Here is a 21234-nt window from a genome sequence, read left to right on the forward strand (position 1 = left end):
GGAAACAGGCACCTGAGATCACATTATCAGAACGTGTTGACTGGGGCCGCCTGAAGACCTCAGAGGATAACCTGAATTATTTAATTCATCATGTAGAAATAGCTGCTGAAATCAGACTTACTGGAGAAGAGAAGAATGTAGCCTTTCAGGGAGGGTGGCAGGGCTTCCCACCCACTGACGGGTTGAGTCACATTGCTTCTTGACTGTGGTAAATGGGGATGCTGTGTGACTTCAGTCTGTTGATCTTGGCAGAGTGAGCTGGATAATCAGAGCTTTAGCAGCCTTCCTTTTCTGGAGGAAAGGGGGACTTAGCCACGAAATGCACATTGCCAGAGAGACTAATATCACTGCAAATTAGAGTGTTGGTGTCCTCAGAAGATGGGAACAGCAATTAATGGAGAGATCTCTTGACAGTGCATGAAAGAGCTTGTACCTGGGACTTGGTGACAAAATCTAAATTACAGTGTTTAAGTTCCACTGTGTATTTCTGCCTGGGCTGTGTTCCTACCCACTCTGTCCTCCAGACTCTCTGTTGATGACTGTGAAGGGTGAGAGAGAGAGAGAGAGAGAGAGAGAGAGAGAGAGAGAGTGTGTGTGTGTGAGTGTGACCCCATGAGAACTGCTGGTAATTACATAGGGTTGTTATATTCGGATGTCATTAGGAGAAGCCATACACACTAACTTTCTACAATTAAAAAGTCCATTAATTGCTCTGAAGTGTTGTGCCCTAGAAAAAATAAGTATTTTCTATAAGGCTTAGAAAGTTAGGGGGAGATTTTAATTTTTTTCTTTTTGTAATGGCTGTTTTACTTTCTAGTCTTAAATGAATCACACAATAAAATAATTTCCGGTAAGCATAGGTGAGGGGAAAATACTTCTAATGTTAATATACTTCCACCAGCTGGGTTCATTTTCTTCTTTGAGCTCTGGCCATGGCCATAGGCAGTGCCAGTTTGTGTGGAGACCAAAGGTGTCCTTAGTTAGTACACAGAACTCTAGTCGTGGTGACCAGTGGTATTGCCAACGTTAGCACATGGTTAGAGAAGCACATTGTAAAGCCAAAACCCCACTGTGTACTTGCACGTACACATCTCTTCACATCCTGACCTGAGTGTCCAGACTTCTGCACCTGCCCTGGTTGGCCAGCCATTCTGCTGCCTCCCTCTTGCTTCCCATAGGTCCCTCAGGGAGCCAGTTAGCACCCACTTGGGCGATGGCATACGCTCGTACATCCTCACTGCCATCCAGTTCGAGAGGATTTCTCGCCCACTGTGCTCATCCTCAACACCTTTGCCCACCGTGTGCCACTGTGAGCATAAGAGAGAGTTGCGCAATTCAGTTTGCTGAACAAATAGGAATAACTTCTTCCCTAATGTTCTCACTTTTTCCATGATGATCAAGGCCCCTAACCTGTAAGCCATGTCAAAAATAGCATAAATCCTCATCTCCTGACTCCTAAAAACCACTGTTACATTTCAGGGCTTTTTGTATGGAAGGATCAATACTTGCAGAGAGCTGTTGTGTTTTACGTATAGATGTATGTATGAGAACATATACATAAAGTCCTTGCACAGCATGAATTTTTAGTAAAGTCGTTTCGATGAAAGATTTTTTAAATCTGCAAAATATAATGAGGGACTTTATGAAAGCTTATATGCAAATATCAGTTAGATTGGGATATAAGTTGGTCTGTGTCTGACCCTCACTAGAGGGGCAATTAAAGGCCAGGAGAAATGCCTGTCCAACAGTTGTCAGTACAGTTCAGTTTCATGAATATGCTTTTTCCGCTTGACCTAATAGTTAACTATTCATGCAAAAAAAAAAAAAAAAAAAAAAAACCAGTATGCTTCTTCAGAGGAGAGGTAAAGGGCTTCTTTATAGTTAGTTTACATGAACATGAAGGCACGTTTGGGCTGCTGTGTGCCTCTCTGTGTTACAGCCGGGGTGGTTACATTTTGTTCTGTCCTCTTTGGCGTCCTATGTATGTGCCTGCCTTCTTTGTTTCGAAATTATTTCGTTGTCTTTAACATTTCTCTCTTAAATCTCATCTTCCTGGAATTTAAAAAAATTGCTGTTACTTGCCTCTCATCCTCATATATTTTTTAAAGATTTTATTTATTTTTTTAGAGGGATGGGAAAGGAGGAAAAAAGAGAAGGAGAGAAGAAACATGTGGGAGGGAAACATGGATCGGTTGCCTCTCTCAAGCCCCCAACTAGGGACCTGGCCAGCAACTCAGGCATGTGCCCTCACTGGGAATTAAACTGGCAACAACCTTTCAGTCTGTAGGCCAGCACTCCATCCACTGAGTCACACCAGCCAGGGATTTACTTTTTCTTAAGGTAAGAATATGATTTTCCTAAGTTTTATGGACTAGTTCAGAATTGGAAAGTGCAGCCTCTAAATGAACGAACCCAGGACCCCTCTTCAACCTGGAGTGGACTCGGCTCGCCTTACATTGATGGATTGGTTTTGTTGGTAATTTCTGTTTTGTGGTTACACACACAGTTAGCATTCAGGATTCTATTTCACTTTGCTTTAGTACAGCAGAACTACAGGTGATCTGTCCTACGCTTTCTTGCCCCCATTTCTTCTAGCTATGGGAGTGGGTGATTATTTTATCCAGAACTAACCTCAAAGACTAAAAATCAGAACCACTGTGGTTGAAATTTAAGTGAACATTGAGAAAATGAGACCTCTGTCAAGCCACAAATGTCAGATTGCTTGATGTGGAACTCACCAGCAAAGTATATCATTACTCTGTTCTGTGAAGCAGCTAATCTATTTATTCAGTCAATATGGAAAGCCCAAATTCTCCAAATGCCGTCGAATTATAAGACCAACATGATTCTGAAAGGACAGAGAATCCACTCCTTGTCATATTGAAGCCATCATACCAGGATGAGAATTTATTCAATTGCTTAAAAAGAGGTGGGGTAATCTCAAGAAGAGAGATTCCACAACCTTTCTGAGTAATTTTAGTACTCAATCCTCTTCCTCTTCAAGTTTTTGTCCCATGTCTACCTATTTGAAATTCCTAGCTGCAATTTAAATATGCAATTAAGAAAGAATAAATGTTTTTTGGGGGAGGTGGGGGGCAGGGCTGAGTCTTTCTAAACATGAAGATTTTTGAAGTCTGAGATTATGAAATTTGTAGGCACCCCCAAGAGCCCATTTGAAAACAGTTTTTAAAAAAGAAGGAAACTTTGTAGTGTCCCTCCACTTCCAGGCGAGTGGGGAGAGTACAAGGAAACAGATCTGGATCCTGAGGGTTGGGTCTAAGTCTCAGTCCTGCTGACCAGCCATGTGGCCTCTGGGCAGTCAGCCATTGCACCCAGCTCGTCCCTGATCTGTAATCTAATAATACCTGATCCACTTACTAAATGCTTGTTCATATGTGTTTGTTGAGAGCAAAAATAATGATCAAATATACTATAAACTGTACATGTCCTTTTAAGACAGAGGTTTTCTGTCATTTCCTTTTTAAGATCTCTGTCACCTACCTTGATGCCGTTATCTAGCTATTTTTTCTTCAACAAACATGTATGTCTCTCAGGTCGTCTTTTATAGTTTTGCTTCTCAACTTTCCTTCTTTGTTTTCTCTGTCCTTTTAAGGTGTGAAACCTGGACATGACAAAACCTGAAAATATTTATAGTATTTTTGTTAGCTCCGTATTAAGTGGCTCAGCATCGCAGACAGCTTCAGCTTGCTGGCCACAGTGACCCCTGCGGTCTCTTCTGCTGCCCGTGCATAGCCACATGTCCCCGTGCCTTATGTGCTAGTGCGCTCTTGTTCTTATTAACTGTCTCCCTGTCAGAGATGAACAGTGTTCTCTCCTGCGGTCCCTTGGCTGTCCCTTTTGCAAGCTTAATCATTCCAACTTCACGTATTTCTTTTCCCCCTAATCATTTAGAATCAGGGTCTTCTGAAGACTTCCTAAATTGTAGAGCCCAGTATTGGATAGAATTGGCTCATGCTGAGCACAGCGGGAGGACACAGCCTCCTCAGTCATTATCCTCCACGTTGTCTCTTACCCAGAGGCTTACTTGTTATTTGTACAAGTAACCACAGGAAAGCCTACCAGCTCCCCTCCCCTGGATATTAGGCCACCATCCAGCCTTGCCACAGCCCTTTGACGGGTGACTAATGACCACTCTTCCCCTTCTGAAAATATCACTCTTAGCAGGCCCGTCCTGTCTGAAATTCGTCCTTTCGTGCCATCCCTGAGCAGTAGATGACTCCAGGCATTTCCTTCAGTGGCTTTCAGCAGCACAGGAGAGTGGCCGACTGACGTTTTCCATGGGAGGAGGTGGTCCCTGTAACAGTGCAGAGCTGTTTTCCAGGCTCTCAGAGCGTCGGCACTCGGGGCTCAGACTTATATTATCCAGGCCACCCCATCCTGTGTTGTTCATCCCTTTGCAAGGCCCGCAAGCACGTGCACATCCTACTTTGTAAAGTGGCACTGCCGTGACTGGTGCCCTGTCTGCAGATTGGTCTCTAGCATCCTCTCCTGCCGAGTTTGCCACGGCTGGGAGTGCAAACTAGCTAGGCCACAGTGCCTTTGGTTCACGGTCTCTTCAGGCCAAGGCGAGCAGTTTGGGCACATTTAGATTGTCCCAGATTCTCAGTTACCTCATTGCCCCTCCTCCTCTCTCTATGTGAGGTATCACATGTATGTGTGTGTATGCTGTCTTCCTTTTCAAAGTTCATGTTGTGGAATGACCCAGTGGAAAGGGGAAATGCCCGATTGTTTATATAAAGTATAAAGCCAGTGGTGTCTTCATATGGAATCCAGAAACACGCTGACTCAATTATTAGTGGTTCCTCCAGTTTGGCCATACTCATAGTTAAACTCACCTTGTTATAATGAGAAAAGAGCAGACATTGCTGTTGTCACTGGGAACGTATCTATTGTTGGCTCATTACCTTCTTCCACAATTCCTGTACAGAGACCTTACATGCCTTAGGGAATCTTCATTTACATCAACAGCTGCCAGTGGCCACAGCCAGCGTCTGGAGAAACACCACTCCAGTGATGTCACCTTCTTAACCTTGACAATATGAAGGAGGATTTTGATGAAGTCACAACAATATGAATAATTCAATGGCTTCAAGCAGTGTGCACACTTGGGGGAGAGTTTAACAAAATACACAGCCCAGCGGCACCCCAGGTCAATTAAATTAAAATCTCTGGGATTAGGGCCCAGGTGACCCTCATGTGCCTATTGAATTAGAGGCCAAGTGTATACTAAAGTGCACACCTTCGTGTGTGAGTTATATACATTAATGAATTCTTTGTTTTTACCTTTGTTCCCAAATCTAATCAATTGTTACGTAGGCCTGTCTTGATTGTAACTGTTAGTGATCGTAAGTGTGCTGGCATTTCACATCTGGGAGCTAGTGTCTGCCATCACATCCACAGATAAAACCAGTTCTCAGGGCCTAGGGTCTCACTTAAGCAATTACCCTTTGAAGAATACACCTGTGAACAGAATATAACTGTCGATTTAATTGCAATAAAAATAAAGCAACATCCAGTTTTAAATACAGTATCTTCATGTATAGCTCTTCCTTACATTTAAATGGTTGACTAATTTGTCATTTATTTGACAGTTTCTTTCATCAAATATTGTCTGCCTGCAATGGCCAGGGACTAATCTAGGCATGGAGAGTATAGTAGTGGACAAAACAGACAAACATTTTAGCCCTCATAGAGCTTACATTTAAACAAGGAGACAGACTATAAACAAGATAAACAAGTTAAATATATAGTGTGCTACATAAGTGCTAAAGAGAAGCCCTTTGTTCCACAATTACTTTACTTGGAGTATACAATGTTCCACAATTACTTTACTTGGTGTATACGATATTCCAGCACTTGTTAGGTATACAGGGGTACTAAGGGAAATTTCTGTCTTCTAAGGGTTTATAATCTAGTACAAAAACTTAAGTGCATCTCAGAGAAATAATTACATTTGTAATTAAATTCAGACAGGAAGGAAAGAACTCCAAAAACTGTATATACTACATACATATTGCTCTCTCCTTTGACATTTCTAAGCCTTTTCTATAACTTTTCTTATTATTTAGTCTGCACATTTGGCTAAAACCAGCATAGGTATTTTGTAAAATATGGAGGAATGACTTGTAAATTAACAGATGATGCAATCTACTTTCTAGTCTCGTGGCTAATTATTTCTGTTCTGACCAAATATTTAGGCTTTGAAAGCCTCGGGGTTTTGAATACTGATGTTATCATATCAAGATACTTGTTGCTGAGAAAGATAAAAATGGGCTATTCAAATGCACCTTGGGTACAGTGGTTTCCAGAATGAGTCAGGGACTGTGCCATCAGCTGGACACGCCTTTGAAGTGCAAATTCTCATGTCTCTGCACCCTCCCAACTCACTGAATCAGAATCTGGGGTGGGGCCCTGCCCTTTCTGTTTTAACATTTACGTAGAGTGTGAGAACCAGCTCTAGTGTTTCTAACACACTTGCACTCACTTGTGGATACTAATCAAGGCAGGTAGAGCCAGCACACGATTATCGAAGCTGAGAGATGCCTATGTTAGACCCTGATCGTAATGACTTTCACTTTATTGGAAGCTGCCTCAGACCCTAACCACAGCTGAGGCGTGAGACTTCGCCACATCTGTGTTATAAATGTCCATGGGGCAGGTATAGTCAGGTGAAAAAATCTGCAAACCACAGTTGAGCTCTTGTTGCTAAGGAACTAACAAATGGCCACAAATGTCGTATTGCTTTCAAGTACCCCAAGGCGGCACCCTCACCATCTCAGAGGCTTCCCCCTGTGTTAATTCATGTGGCTGTTATTCGGGGTCCCTGACGTTGCTCTCTCTGAGCTTGTCTGCCTCTGTCTTTATGTCTGTCCCCACTTTCTTTCCCACTCTTGGCTCACCTTTCCCCGTTTAGTCTCTCTCCATAAGGGAAACCTGCTATTATTTTGCTCTTATTGATCTAATGTACTGTCCTTATGTAAGAGTTTTGCATTCTTTTTTCTTAATTTTAAAAGCAAAATTCTTAATTTGTTACCAAGAGGTAAAAACTAAATGAGTTGCATTGCTTTTCAATTTATGTTAGAGATATTGTGAGGGTTTTTTTTTTCCTTTCCCTGAGCTCTTTTTAAATTTTTGTGGGTGTTTTCACTGAAGTGCAGCATGCATGTACCGAGAAAGGTGCAGGTCAGGAGCGTTCATCGCAATGGATTTTCACAGTGTGAACATACCCATGTAATCACTACCCAGATCAAGAACTGGAACATTACCAACATCCAGACAGCCTTCCTCCCACATGCCTTCCCCAGCCACACCCACCTCCTCCCCAAGGTGAACACAACCCTGAATCCTAAAATCCTAGACTCGGGTTGCCTATTTTGGGGCTTAATATAAATGGATCGTACCATATGTTTTATTCTGTGTCTGGTGCCTGTCAACATTATGTTGGGGAGATTCATCCATGTGCTGCAGGTAGCATTAGTTTATTTTTCGTTGCTGGAGAATACGTCCATTTTGGGAACACACCACAACTCATTTATCCGTTCTACCGTTGAACATTCGAGTGTTTCCAGTTTGGAGATGTTACAAATTCTTGTACATGTCCTTTGGTATACAACATATAGGAATTTCTTTTGCGTGTCTACCTAGGAGTGGGCTTGCTAAGTCACAGGGTATATATATACACACATTCAACTTTAGCAGAGAGTGGGAACCAGTTTGCTAAAGTGATTGTAACAGGTAACACTCCCACCAGCCATGTGTAAGAGTTCTAATTGATTCACACCCTTTCTAGCACTTACTATTGTAAGTCTGTAATTTTAGTCATGCTGAAGGGGGTATGGTGGACCCTCCCTGTGGCTTCAGTTTGCATTTTTTTGGTAACTGATGATACTGAGCACCAGTGTTTATTGGTTTTTTAGATATCCTCTTTTGTAAAATTCCTTTTCGGATCTTTGCGCATTTGTCTGTTGGGTTGTCGTAAGAGTTATATATCCTGGATAGAGCCCATAGTTGGATATATATTTTACATATATTTTCCTACTCTGTATCTTTGGATGAATAGAAGTTCTTTTAATGGGGTTCAGTCATATCCTTTCTGATCTTAGTAAAGAACATTTGCTTCTTTCATGAAAATGTTCTTCCACATTGTAGTCTGGAATCTTTAGATTTACATTTAAATACACAACCCAACTGCAAATGATTTTTATGTAAGGTGTGAGGTAGGACTTTAAGATTCATTTTCCTCTCTCTATATTATCTCAGGACCATTAGGGTTTGTTTGTTTGTTTGGGGTTTTTTGCTTGTTTTGCTTTCCTTTTTTAAATTTTAGAATAGTTTTTGATTTACAGAAAAGTTGCGTAGGTAGTGCAGAGTCCCCATACATCCTTCACCAGGTTCCCCTATTATCATCTCACGTGACTGTAGTACATTTGCTATAGCAGAGGCATCAATATTGATACATTATTATTAACTGAAGTCCACACGTTATTCAGATCAGCACCATTAGTTTTTCACAAATGGAAGTGCTGTTAAGGGATCCTTTGAGACCACATCCTCTTAACTAAGTGTTCAGTAACAGAGTCCCTCATAGTCAGAGACAGCTGCCTTTGGTCTCTGTCTAAGCTGGGAGAACTCACCAGGGCTCAAGTAGTGTGTGAGCTGAGATCCTGTGGGATCACTGGGGGGGAGGTATGGAAAGCCTACTCTTAAAGGCCCTCCAGGTGTTCTGCTTTTCCAAATCTTAAAAATGTTAATGAGAAAGTAGCCTTATCCTTAAGTCCTATAGGCTGGAGTTTTATAATCTTTAACCAAAGTTAAAAATACATTGGTGATGAACAGCTTTTTATCTTTTACTTTTAGTCACAGGCTATACATTATTTATCGTACAACTACAGTTTGTGCCTCTTGACCACTTTCACCCTTTTCAATCCCCAGCCCCCACCTCTGGCAACCACCATTCTGTTCTCTGTTTCTGTGAAGTTTGTTGTTTTGTTTAGATTACATGTAAAAGTGAGATCATACAGTATTTGTCTTTGTCTGACTTATTTCGCTTAACATAATGCCCTCAAGGTCCTTCAGGGTGTTGCCAGTGGCAGGATTTTCTTCTTTTTATGGCTGAAGACTATCCCATTGTGTATGTATACAATATACCACACTTCCTTTATCCGTTCATTCCTTCATTGATGGACACTTCGGTTGCTTTCATGTCTTGGCCATTATAAATAATGCTGCAGTGAACACAGGGAGCACAGATACGTCTGAGATAGTATTTTTGTTTTCTTTGGATAAATACCCAGAAGTGCAATTGCTGGATCATATGGTTGTTCTATTTTTTATTTTTTGAGGAACCTCCGTACTGTTTTCCATAGTAATTGCACCAGTTTGCAGTCCCACCAACAGTGCATAAGGGTTCCATTTTCTTCACATCCTCACCAACACTTGTCGTTTCTTGTCTTTTTGGTAATAACCATTCTAACAGATATGAGGTGATATTTTATTAGGTTTTGATTTGCCTGTCCATGATGATTAGTGATGTTAGCCATCTGTAGGTCTTTGGAAAAAACTGTCTTTTCAGATCCTCTGCCCGTTTTTTAATCGATTTGTTTTTCTCTTCTGTTGAGTTATATGAGTTCTATATATATTTTGGAGGGATATTAACCCCTTATCAGATAGATATTTTCTCTCATTTTGTGGGTTGCCTTTTAATTTTGTTGATGGTTTTCTTTGCCGTAAGTAACTTTTTAAATCAGTATAGTTCCACTTGTTTGTTTTTGCTTTTGTTGCCTTTTGGTGTCAAATCCAAAAAATCATTGTGAAGTCAAGGAACTTACCCTCTATGTTTTCTTCTAGGAGTTTTATGGTGTCAGATCTTAAGTCTTTAATCCATGTTGAGTTGGTTTTTGTGTTTAGCATAAGATAATTCATTCTGATGAACAGCTTTGAGATGCCAGATGCCATGGGTAAGGAGACCTCAGTGTGCCCCTTTGACCTTGGATGTGAGTGTGTGGAAACCTGTATGCCTAATCCAATCTCCTCTTCTGTTTTGCGCTTGGGCAGCATCACCAAGACCCCTAGTTCTGAGGAAGGCAAGACAGAGAGACATTCAGACTACTATTCCTTTTACTGCAGACTTTCATGTCACTTGCCTTCAGTAAACTTTGCTATAACAAACTTAAGTTGTGCCAGCTTGTTTCAAAGTATCCCTGACAGTCTTTTAATTATTTTTACCTTTTAATGTAAAGTGCAGACTATGCCCCATTGACTGTCTTTCCGGAAATCTGACAGCAGACATTTAAATTATAGTGAGAAAGCAGGGAAGGCCAGCTAGTATTTTATGAAATATTTATTGTTCTTTAACCCGGCCATAACCCCCATCCTGGATGACACTTTTATTACACTTTTATAGCTGACAGATTGACCCCGGATGCACACATGCACACTTGGGTCATCTTGTCTTTGTCCTGCTTCTCCTCAGTACCATGAGCTCCCGTCACTCTGCCAGTCCGGTCGTCTTCTCCAGTGCCAGAAGTTCACCTAAAGAAGAGCTTCATGCTGCCACCTCCTCGCAGCTTGCGCCCTCCTTCTCCTCTTCCTCATCCTCCTCATCTGGTCCTAGGACTTTCTACCCTCGCCAGGGCGCTACTAGCAAGTACCTGATTGGATGGAAAAAACCCGAAGGAACCATAAACTCTGTGGGATTTATGGACACAAGAAAGTAAGAATTCTTTTGTGTTTCTTACTTGGTGATTTGCTTTTAAACATGACAGAGAACAGAAAAATTTGGGACAATTTTCTATAACCAAGATGGCCAGGGTGGCAGGTGGGTAAGAGTTGATTTGGTAGGGAGATTATTATTATTTTCCTAAGTAAAACTTGCCTTAAATTATTTCTCCACCTCATTCCTTAAAAAGATGTATTGCAATATATTCAGATTTCAGAATCTCAGATCTCCCGGGAAACAGTAGAGTAGTGCCCCCTTATTCATGGGAGATGCGTTCCATAACCGCCAGTGGACGCCTGAAACTGCAGATAGTATTGAACCCTATATATACTATATTTTTTCCTGTACATACATATCTTTGATAGTTTAATTTATAAATTAGTAAGATATTAACAACAACAATAATAAAATAGAACAATTATAACAATATATTGCAATAAAAGTTATGTGAATGTGGTCTCTCTGTGATAACTGATTTGATAACTGAGACAGCCACTATGTAACTAATAGGTGGGTAGTATATATATCTGTGGATATGCTGGGCAAAGGGACGATCCACGTCCTGGGCAGGAATGTCCAAGGTTCCATTCATGCTCCTCAGAATGGCACACAATTTAAAACTGATGAGTTGTTTATTTCTGGATTCTTCCATTTAATACTTTCGGGTCATGGTATACCATAAGCAAATGTCACCACAGAAAGCAACACCTGGGAAAATGGGGGACTAACAGTATGTCTGAAGAACAAGCTTCAGAATAACCAATCTCTGGTGCAAAGACCACCCTTGTCTCTTCAGTGCTGTTACTCACAGCCCTTCCATTTACTTTTTAACTGGACCAGGAGGCACCAGAGGGGACATTAGAAAGTAAGTGACTACATATATACAGAACTGAATATAAAGGGCTTTTTACAAAGTACAGGAAAAAGAAAGGAATAAATGATTCAATTATTTTGTTTTTGTCCGTACAACAATTGCATTTGGGATTCATAACCTGTGGTCTTTTATTAATAAGTCTGTGCTAATTTTGGCTTAGTAGAGTTAATTATTTCTTGTAAAAGAGTGATTTTTTTCATCAGACTTTTTATTTTGCATTTTAAATTGGTTTTGTTTCTTTAACAAGAATTTATCTGAGTAGCTTCTAATGTAATTGAACAGAAGTAATTCTCCTTTTCTCTCATACAATATTTCTTCATTGACTTATATCCTTCAGAGCCCATGGTGCCTTTTAGTCAACCCTGTTGATTTTGTTCCTGCCATCTCTTTCCTTCTATTCAAGGCGTCATCAGAGTGATGGCAGTGAAATAGCCCACACCAGGCTGCGTGCCTCAACCAGGGACCTCCGGGCATCTCCTAAGCCAAGCTCCAAGTCCACCATTGAAGAGGAGCTCAAGAAACTCATTGACCTTGAAAGCCCAACTCCCGAATCCCAGAAGAACTTTAAGGTACAGGGCAGCTTGGGGTAACTAGCTGTCAGAGAGAGGCCAGATGGAACAGAGCTGCTCACCAGTTACAAGAAGTGCTGGTTCCCAGCTCCTCCCGCCATCACCCCATCACCCCATCACCTTCCCAATAATTAGTTCATTTTCCAAATGTTCTGCTCCTGCAGCCACATCACTCTAGTCTGGCTCTGAATCAACCTGTCCCAGCCACCATGGCCCTTTCTCCTCCTGGTGTGCCCGACGCACAGCGCACACACGCACCTGTCCCAGAGTGTTGTTACCTCAGGGCCAGTGCCCCTCAGAGCCCTGCAGGGGTGTCTGTGGCCTGCTTGTCAGACAGAGTTTTTCCTGTAAGGGCTTTTGTGCCTTCCGTCCAAAGGGTTCCCCTTCTCCCCCAATAGCCCCTGCCCTGTGTGCCCACAGCACTCTGTGCTCTGGCTGCGCTGCGGCCCCTGGCCCTGGCCAGGCAGACACGTTGGCTGTTACCTGTGTGCTCACCAGTGCAGCAAGCTAAGTCTTCACACTCACCTTCAGAACTTTCTAGGCTCTCTTTACTTCATGCAGCCTTCTCTCCTTTCCCTCTCTGAGTTCCAGGCTACACGCTCCTTTTCCAGAACCCAGCCTCCCTCCCCATCAAGTCCAGGCAGTTACTCAGAGCACATGTGTGTGTGTTGATGACCATTCCTCAGTGTTGCCATAGGAAAGGGTTAGTTCTGTCTCCTCTGCTTGGGGACCCCTGAAGCCTCCTTAAGGCTCCAGCTCTTGCCCTCCAAGGTGTGCAGCCTCACACTCCCAGGGCTGGGGGCTGGTGTGTGCTGAGCAGGGCCCAGAGGCATTTCACAAGTGGAAGGCACTTTTGTCTGCAGTGTCTTAGGTAGCCCCAGGAGAAGGGTGTCTACCTTCAGGAAGGTCACTGCGGTAAACTTGGACGTGTTCTGTTCACTAGGTGCTTAGTTAAATGATTTGTAGTCTGAAGTGACTGGCAAGCTCAATTTAAGAACTTGGAGAATCGATTGAAATGGAAGCTAGACTATTAACTACTCACCATCCCCCACCTGTGATCAGAATGCCAGGAAACGCGCCCGTCTGGAGGATCCCAATCCAGGCTTTCTCACACGATCCTAGGGTGCGTGCACATGTGTGCATTTTCCTCCAGATGGGTCAGATATGCCTCCTAAACTTAAAAATCAACACCAACAGAACTGAAATGTACTCCAAAGACCATTCTGGAGTTTTGTGAAAGAAATGATTTATTAACATAAACATTAAGATCATAAATCATTTTAAAGACTTGCCATTCTTGATTTCTGTAATTTCTGTTTTATAAGCCAGCACTTAATAGTTCTGACTCATCACCCAGAGTACAAGTGGTTTCCTTAGCAACCGCACACAAGATAGTACTTGAAATTTCTTTATCCATCAAAACCCAAAGCGGTGTATTAAAATGTTTAAGGACCAGTTTAAAAATAAAAATTATCTCACATGTTTCCTTTGATTTAGAGGAAAACTGAACTTGCCACGAGAGGCATCCTCCCCCAGTTCTTGGTTTCACAGGTTTGGAAAGGGGCAAGCTTCGCGCTTTCGTTCCTTTCACTCGCTTGTGCACTGGGAGTAATTGGAAACAAATGTCTGTTTTGCCATTATTTTAGGTCTTGGCTTTTATTTCCAAAATGAATTACTTTAAAATATTCCTGTTTCAAGCGGGGATTCACGTTCTTCATGTTGTGATGATATTATTGTCAGACCCTCTGCAGAGAAGATGCTTCTGCCAGTGAAACTGTTACTATAAAAAAAAAAGCTGAAAGCAGGAGCTGGAAATATCCTGTTTTTTCACCAGTTTCATCCTTTTTGGTTTGGTTTCAGATAAGTTCAGTTACGTAGCTCTGAGTGTCTTCTGAGATTTGTCATCTGAATGACCATGGCTCTGCTGTGTCAGTAAGGCCAGCGTGCCCTTGAAAAGTCTTCCAGGTCATGCCTTGCTCAAGGCTCCAGGCCACTGTATTGGGCTTCAGGTGCCAGGAGGGGCCAACCTCAGGTTGTGGTATTTGAAACCCACTCACACTATATTGGCTTTATTGACTATCAGATGCTACCTGTAAGAGATCATTAGTTCAAGTGACAGGGTCACTCCCAGGCTCAGTGGCCAGCAGAGTGAGATGTTGGATGTCTGTGCTGAGAGGTGGGGGCTGCAGGGCCCCATGCAGAGGCTGTAGAGCTCCCACCTCAAGGAAAATGGCAGAGCTGTAGCATTCTAAGAAACCTCCTTGGCAGGCAGAGATGGGATAACCTTATTTTCCATGAGGGCTGTATCCAGTGGCAAGTGAACAGACAGCAGTGCAAACCAGTAGTCCTGCTTCCTGCCAAGACTCAGGTATAGACCAAAGGAAGAGGCCTCATGCAGCTCCAGTGTTTAGGAAGACCTGATATCGGCTTATTGCAAGTGTGGGAAACCCAATTCACTGGTAGCCAGGAGGACTGGAAAAAGTGAGAGAACAGGAGACTGACCTGGAGCAAGATGCCGCCTCTCTAGGCCTTGTTCCTCAGCTTTGAAAGAGAGGACCAGAGTAGATCAGTGCTCCTCAAACGATTTAAAGCTCAGAAACTTTTTATTTTATTTTATTTTAATAAAATAATCCTTGGAAGCCAATATGTAGAACTGAGACAGCAGAGTTTCTGTGATGCGAGGGGTGGATGTCACGGGCCCCTGGGTTCCACCTGAACATCTCTCCTCAAGAAGTGATGCTATGATGAACCCCTAGGGCTCCTTGGGGTACAGCTTGAAAACCCCCTGGCCTGGTGCTATCTCAGATCCCTTGGCAATGGGACATCAATTTCATTGTGGTTCTTTCCAAGGGGCTAGTAGCCCTGGGCGGGGCCACTGGCAGTCTCAGGTCTGATCTGCAAGAAAGGTAGAAGGTGCTTGCAAGCACCGGAGAGGTGTGCACACCTTTAAGACTGGCATTGAAGAGGAATGGGGTGAGGAACCATGCTGAGGAGTTTGGATGAGTCTAGGCCCTGCTGCTTTTTGATGGGCAGGACACACCTAGGCTTCCTTCCATCGCGTATCCTGCCTCCCTTTACTGTAGGATGTTATAACTTTTCATAAAGCACATTGCTCAAAGGACCTCTCTTCAAGACAGCTGTTTACTGCTGTGAGGTATGTTAATATTTCCCAAAGAGGCCGAAACTAGAATTGGGGGAAAATTTCTCTCCTATAAAACCCATCAGGGTGGTTTTACTCACTGGAAAAGGAAATCCCTTTGCTGAACCCAGAGGTGCTAAAGTAAGATTGAGAGCAGGTTTTGAATAGAGATCTGAGATCTGACTAACAGGCAGAAGCTCTCGTAACAGTCCGGGAGCCTAGCAGATGGAAGAGAGATGACCTGGTTTGTTTGTTGCTGTTTTAAATTACAACTGGCTATCCACTTAACCTCTCTTAATGCCCACTCGTTATTTCCATACCAACTTCCCTCCACTTAAAAGGTTCACAAAGCATTTATCCTAGCAGCTTAGTTCTCTAGGCAAGCACACATGTACCTTGGATTTAGCTCAGCATGAATTTTAAAAAGTGCGTACAATTTTTACTCAGTTGGCTACTCCTGAGACTCATTTAACAATGTTTTTGATTAATACCTGTTTATATATATTTGTGCAGCAGCTGCACACACCACAATGTTGACTTGATGGGCCCTTGGTTTGTTTAGTGGAATTGTGTTAGACCCCGAGCATGTGAATGAACCTGAGTGTCAACTCTGTATCCTCAGCACTCTCTAAATGGAGCCATAGCTATATGATTGTGTCTCTGCCTCTTTAGAATGTCGTGGAAAGTCCCACTGTGGCTTTCTGCCAGCAGTGACTCAGCCCTCCTACTCACATCTTTACCTGTTCCCCACATTGTTCTCCCTGCCAAGGTGAACAAGTAGTCTAAGAGGAATTGAATAAATATAGCTTTATTATTAACAGACCAAATACTCTGTTGGCTTTCAGGATAATGGATATTTAAATATTATTAATGTGTCTCTTGTTTCTCAATGAATGGGATTCTCAAAAGCTTGTTCTTTGCAGAAAAATCTCAAGTAAAATCGAATCTGGTCACAAAGACAGAAGACATCAATAAGAGATACAGCTATCTGGATCATGTGTCATTTTTCTATAAGCATATAAATATTTGTCACTTATAAGGATGACTTCCCTATTTTCATTTCGTGAATAGAAATCTATCTCAAAAAATAAATTGCCAAAACTCATTAAATATAATTATAGTAGTTAATGTTTATCAAGAACCACCTATTATTTGAGTTAATAGATTGTGATGATCAAATGCTCTTGTTGCCCAGCAAACATGCAGTCACTTGACAAGCTTCTGAGGATACCTTCCTGGCACCGTGGCTGTTCCCCTGGGGGCAACAACATTATTTCATCATACACATTACTGATATGTGCTACCATGAACAGCCCAGTGTTTCATTTACCCTCCTGATAATCCTGAGAGACATTGTGCCCCCATTTCATAGACAAGGATTTGGGCTCAGAGGATTCAGATACAACTCACGTCTGTCTGGTCCTCATCTTGTTCTTAACCGTGACACAATATTGATGAATTCACCTAATTACATATCTGATTTATGTACTGAGCACTGATAGGCAGCTTGTTGGGCTATGAGGATGTGATGGCCGGGAACTCTTTATTTGGGCTCTAGGGTGGTAGACCTTGAGGCTTCCTTGTTGGGCTCCAGGATTTGATGGAGTGTGTCTAAGAGCAGTGATTTTGTTAACCCACTTATTCCCCCCCAGCCTGGGTCTTGGGGGTGTGACCCAGGAAATTGACCTTTTGTATTGTCTTTGCACTGTTTTTCAGTTCCAGGCACTGTCCTCGCCTCAGTCTCCTTTTCCTACCACGCCCACCTCAAGGCGAGCCTTGCACAGGACGCTGTCGGATGAGAGTATTTACAGTGGCCAGCGGGAGCACTTTTTCACCTCAAGGGCTTCACTTCTGGACCAAGCCCTGCCCAACGATGTCCTCTTCAGTAGCACATACCCTTCTCTCCCCAAGTCTCTCCCGTTGCGGAGGCCTTCGTACACCTTGGGAATGAAGTCACTGCATGGTAAGTTTGTTTGTAACTTCAGCTGAATAGCCCTGCTGATGATGAACAGTGTCCCCAGAAACATCCTATGTTATTAGCCATAGTCACCGTGCTGTACCTTCTCACGGCTTGTCTTTCTCTGTCAGACATTTTATAGTTAGCACAGTGCCCTCGGGGTCCAGCATGTTGCTAATAGCAAGATTTCATTTTTTATGGCTGAATACTATTCCATTGTATATATACCACATTTGGCCCTGGCTGGTTTAGCTCAGTGGATTGAGCGTCGGCCTGCGAGCTAAGTGTCGCTGGTTCGATCTTCCAGTCAGGGTACATCAGAGAAGGAAAACTCTGACTCCAAAAAACCTCCGCTGCCTTGCGGCATACCTCTTCAGGGGAAAGGCTAAGGGAGTAAACCCTGACAGAAAATCCGGAGCCGGAGTCCCTAAGGCGGTTTGACGTTGTAGTCAACACCGGCAACTCCTGCGGCGCACCTGAAGCCAAGCTGTATTGACTCCGTCTTTCCCTTGGACCCTTCAGCTGCGAAGAGAGGGGGGGTCTGCTGCATGGGCAACAGCGGATCCTCCATGTCGCCCTGCCCAGGCTCTGTAGCTTCAGCGTCATCGCGGGATGTCGATTCAACACGGGAGGAGACAGATACGATGTCACTCCCGAGTCGGACTGCACAGCCATTCTCGGCGGTGCAGATAGACTCTTGAGAAGCTACACCATCGTCTCTCGAGATGGACGGCTGCCGACGATATACCACATTTTCTTTATCCATTCATTCATCAGTGAACACTTAGGTTGTTTTCATATCTTGGCTCTTGCAGATAATGCTGCAATGAACATAAGGTGCTCCTATCTTTTCAAGTTAGTGTTTTTATTTTCTTTGGGCAAATAACCCAAAAGTGGAAGTACTAGGTCATATGGTAGTTTTATGTTGAGGAGCCTCCACATTGTTTTCCATACTGGCTGTACCAGTTTACACTCCTGCTAACAGTGCACAAGGGTTCCCTTTCCTCCACATCCTCACCAGCACTTATATCTTGCCTTTTGATAACAGCCATTCTAACAGGTGTGAGGTGACATCTCATTGTGGTTTTGATTTGCATTTTCGTAATGATTGGTGATGCTGAGTATCTTCTTTTTAACCTGTTGGCCATCTGAATGCCTGGAAAAAATGCCTACTTAAATCACCTGCCCATTTTGTCATCAGATTGTTTGGTATTTGCTATTGAGTTGTGAGTTCTGTATATTTTTGATATTAACTTCTTATCTGATATATTATTTGAAAATATTTTTCTCCTATTCAGCGGTTGCCTTTTCCTTTTGTTGATGTCTTCTCTGCTCTGCAGGGGCTTTTTAGTTTGATGTAGTCACACTCGTTTATCTTTGCTTTTGGTATCAAATCTAAAAATTTATTGCCACCTTAATTTTTGTGTATGGTATAATAGTCCAGGTTTATTCTTTTGCACGTGGTTGTTTAGTTTTCCCAACACTGTTTATTGAAGAGATTGTCCCTTCCTGATTTTCTGTTCTTGGCTCCTATGTTGTTAATTAATTGGCCTTTTATGTGTGGGTTTATTTCTGGACTCTTTATTCTGTTCCAATGATGTATATGTTTTTTATACTAATACTATTATTTTGATTACTATAACCTAGTAATATAGTTTGAAATCAGGAAATGTGATGCCTCCACATTTGTTCTTTGTTCTTTCCCAAGATTACTTTGTTCTTCTTTCCCAAAATTATTTTAGTATTTGAGGTCTTTTGTGATTCCAAACCAATTTTAGGATTGTTTGTTCTAGTTCTGTGAAAAATGCTGGTTTGGCTCAGTGGATTGAGCGTCGGCCTGCGAGCTAAGTGTCGCTGGTTCGATCTTCCAGTCAGGGTACATCAGAGAAGGAAAACTCTGACTCCAAAAAACCTCCGCTGCCTTGCGGCATACCTCTTCAGGGGAAAGGCTAAGGGAGTAAACCCCGACAGAAAATCTGGAGCCGGAGTCCCTAAGGCGGTTTGACATTGTAGTCAACACCGGCAACTCCTGCGGCGCACCTGAAGCCAAGCTGTATTGACTCCGTCTTTCCCTTGGACCCTTCAGCTGCGAAGAGAGGGGGGGTCTGCTGCATGGGCAACAGCAGACCCTCCATATCACCCTGCCCAGGCTCTGTAGCTTCAGCTTCACTGGAGAGGACACTCCAGCGTCATCGCAAGATGTCGATTCAACACGGGAGGAGACAGATACCGTGTCACTCCCGAGTCGGACTGCACAACCATTCTCGGTGGTGCAGATAGACTCTTAAGAAGCTACACCATCGTCTCTCGAGACGGACAGCTGCCGACGAGTGTGATATGGATTGCATTGAACCTGTAGATTGCTTTGGGTAGTGTAGACATTTTAACGATATTTGTTCTTCCAGTTCATCAGTGTGGTATATCTTCCCATTTATTTGTGCTGTATTCACTTTCTTTCATCAATGTCTTATAATTTTCAGAGTAGAGGTCTTTTACATACTTGGTTAAATTTATTCCTAGGTATTTTATTCTTTTTGCTGCAGTTGTACATAGAATGGTTTTCCTAATTTCTCTTTTTGGGAGTTTGTTTTTAGTGTATAGAAACACAACAATTTTGTGTATTGACTTTGTATCCTTCAGCTTTACTGAATTCATTATTAGTTCTTAAAGTTTTTAAGTAGAGTCTTTAACACTCTCTAATATGTCATCTGCAAATAATGAGTTTTACTTCTTCCTTTCCTTTTCGATGCATTTTATTTCTTTTCCTTGTTTAATTGCAGTGGCTCTGATTTCCAATACTACACTGAATACAAGTGGTGAGAGTGGGCATCCTTGCCTCGTTTCTGACCTTAGAGGAAAGGCTTTAGCTTTTGTCTTATATTTTTTAGTTTCTCTTTTGATTCTTCTTTGACCTGTTGGTTATTCAGTAGCATGTTGAGTATGATGTTATCTGTGGGCTTATATATAGCCTTTATTATATTGAGATGCATTACCTCTGTATTCCCTGTGTTGAGAGTTTTTATTATAAATAGGTGTTTTTTGTCAGATACTTTTTCTGCATCTATTGTGATGATCATATGATTTTTATACTTTATTAATGTAGTGTTACTGCACTGATTGATTTGTAGAAGTTGAACCATCCTTGCACCCCTGTAATAAATCCCACTTGATCGTGGTGTATGATCCTTTTAATGTCTTGTTGAATTCAGTCTGCTAATATTTTGTTGCGGATTTTTGCATTTACGTTCACCAAGGATATTGGCCTGTAACTATTTTTTCTTGTGGCATCCCTGCCTAGTTTTGGTATCAGGGAAATATTGGCCTCATAAAATGAGTTTGTAATTGTTCTTTCTGGTTCCATTTTTGGAAGAATTTATAAAAGTTGGTTTTAATTCTTCTTTGAATGTTTGGTAGCTTTCACCTGTGAAGCCCTCTGGTCCTGGACTTTTGTTTATTTGGAGGTTTGTGATTACTGATTCAATCTTCTTGCTCGTGATACGTCTGTTCAGATTTTCTATTTCTTTATGATACGGTCTTGGTAGATGATATGTTTCTAGGAATTTCTTTATTCTAGGTTGTCCAATTTGTTGGTATATAATTATTCATAGTAGTCTATTATCTATTTCTGTGGTATCAGTTATAATGTCTCCTCTTTCATTTATGATTTTATTTGAGTCTTCTTTTTTTTCTTAGTGAGTTTAGCTAAAGGTTTGTCTCTTGTTTATATTTTCTAACAACCAGTTCTCAGTTTTATTGAACTCTTATTTTTTTAAATCTTTATTTCATTTATTTCCTTCCTTCTCCTAATTTGGGGCCTCATTTGTTCTTCTTTCTCTAGATCCTTGAGGTGTAAAATTAGGTTGTTTGAGACTTTTCTTGTTTTTTGATGTAGACATTTATTATTATAAACTCTTAGGACTGCTTTGGCTGCATCCCATTGGTTTTGGTATAGCGTGC

General features: G+C 42.0%; 1 protein-coding gene across 1 annotated transcript in view; it reads left to right on the top strand.

The window, feature by feature from the left end:
- Positions 1–21234, top strand: part of SIPA1L1 (signal induced proliferation associated 1 like 1) — a 291340-nt gene that overhangs the window by 259098 nt on the left and 11008 nt on the right. The window contains exons 18-20 of the mRNA XM_090271076.1: positions 10493–10732; positions 12016–12181; positions 17037–17283. Of these exons, the coding sequence (XP_090127202.1) occupies positions 10493–10732; positions 12016–12181; positions 17037–17283 (653 nt within the window). The remainder of the gene's footprint in view (positions 1–10492; positions 10733–12015; positions 12182–17036; positions 17284–21234) is intronic.

This window comes from Furipterus horrens, unplaced genomic scaffold (genome assembly GCF_987537825.1).
Source record: "Furipterus horrens unplaced genomic scaffold, mFurHor1.1.pri manual_scaffold_3, whole genome shotgun sequence".
Taxonomy (NCBI): Eukaryota; Metazoa; Chordata; class Mammalia; order Chiroptera; family Furipteridae; genus Furipterus; species Furipterus horrens.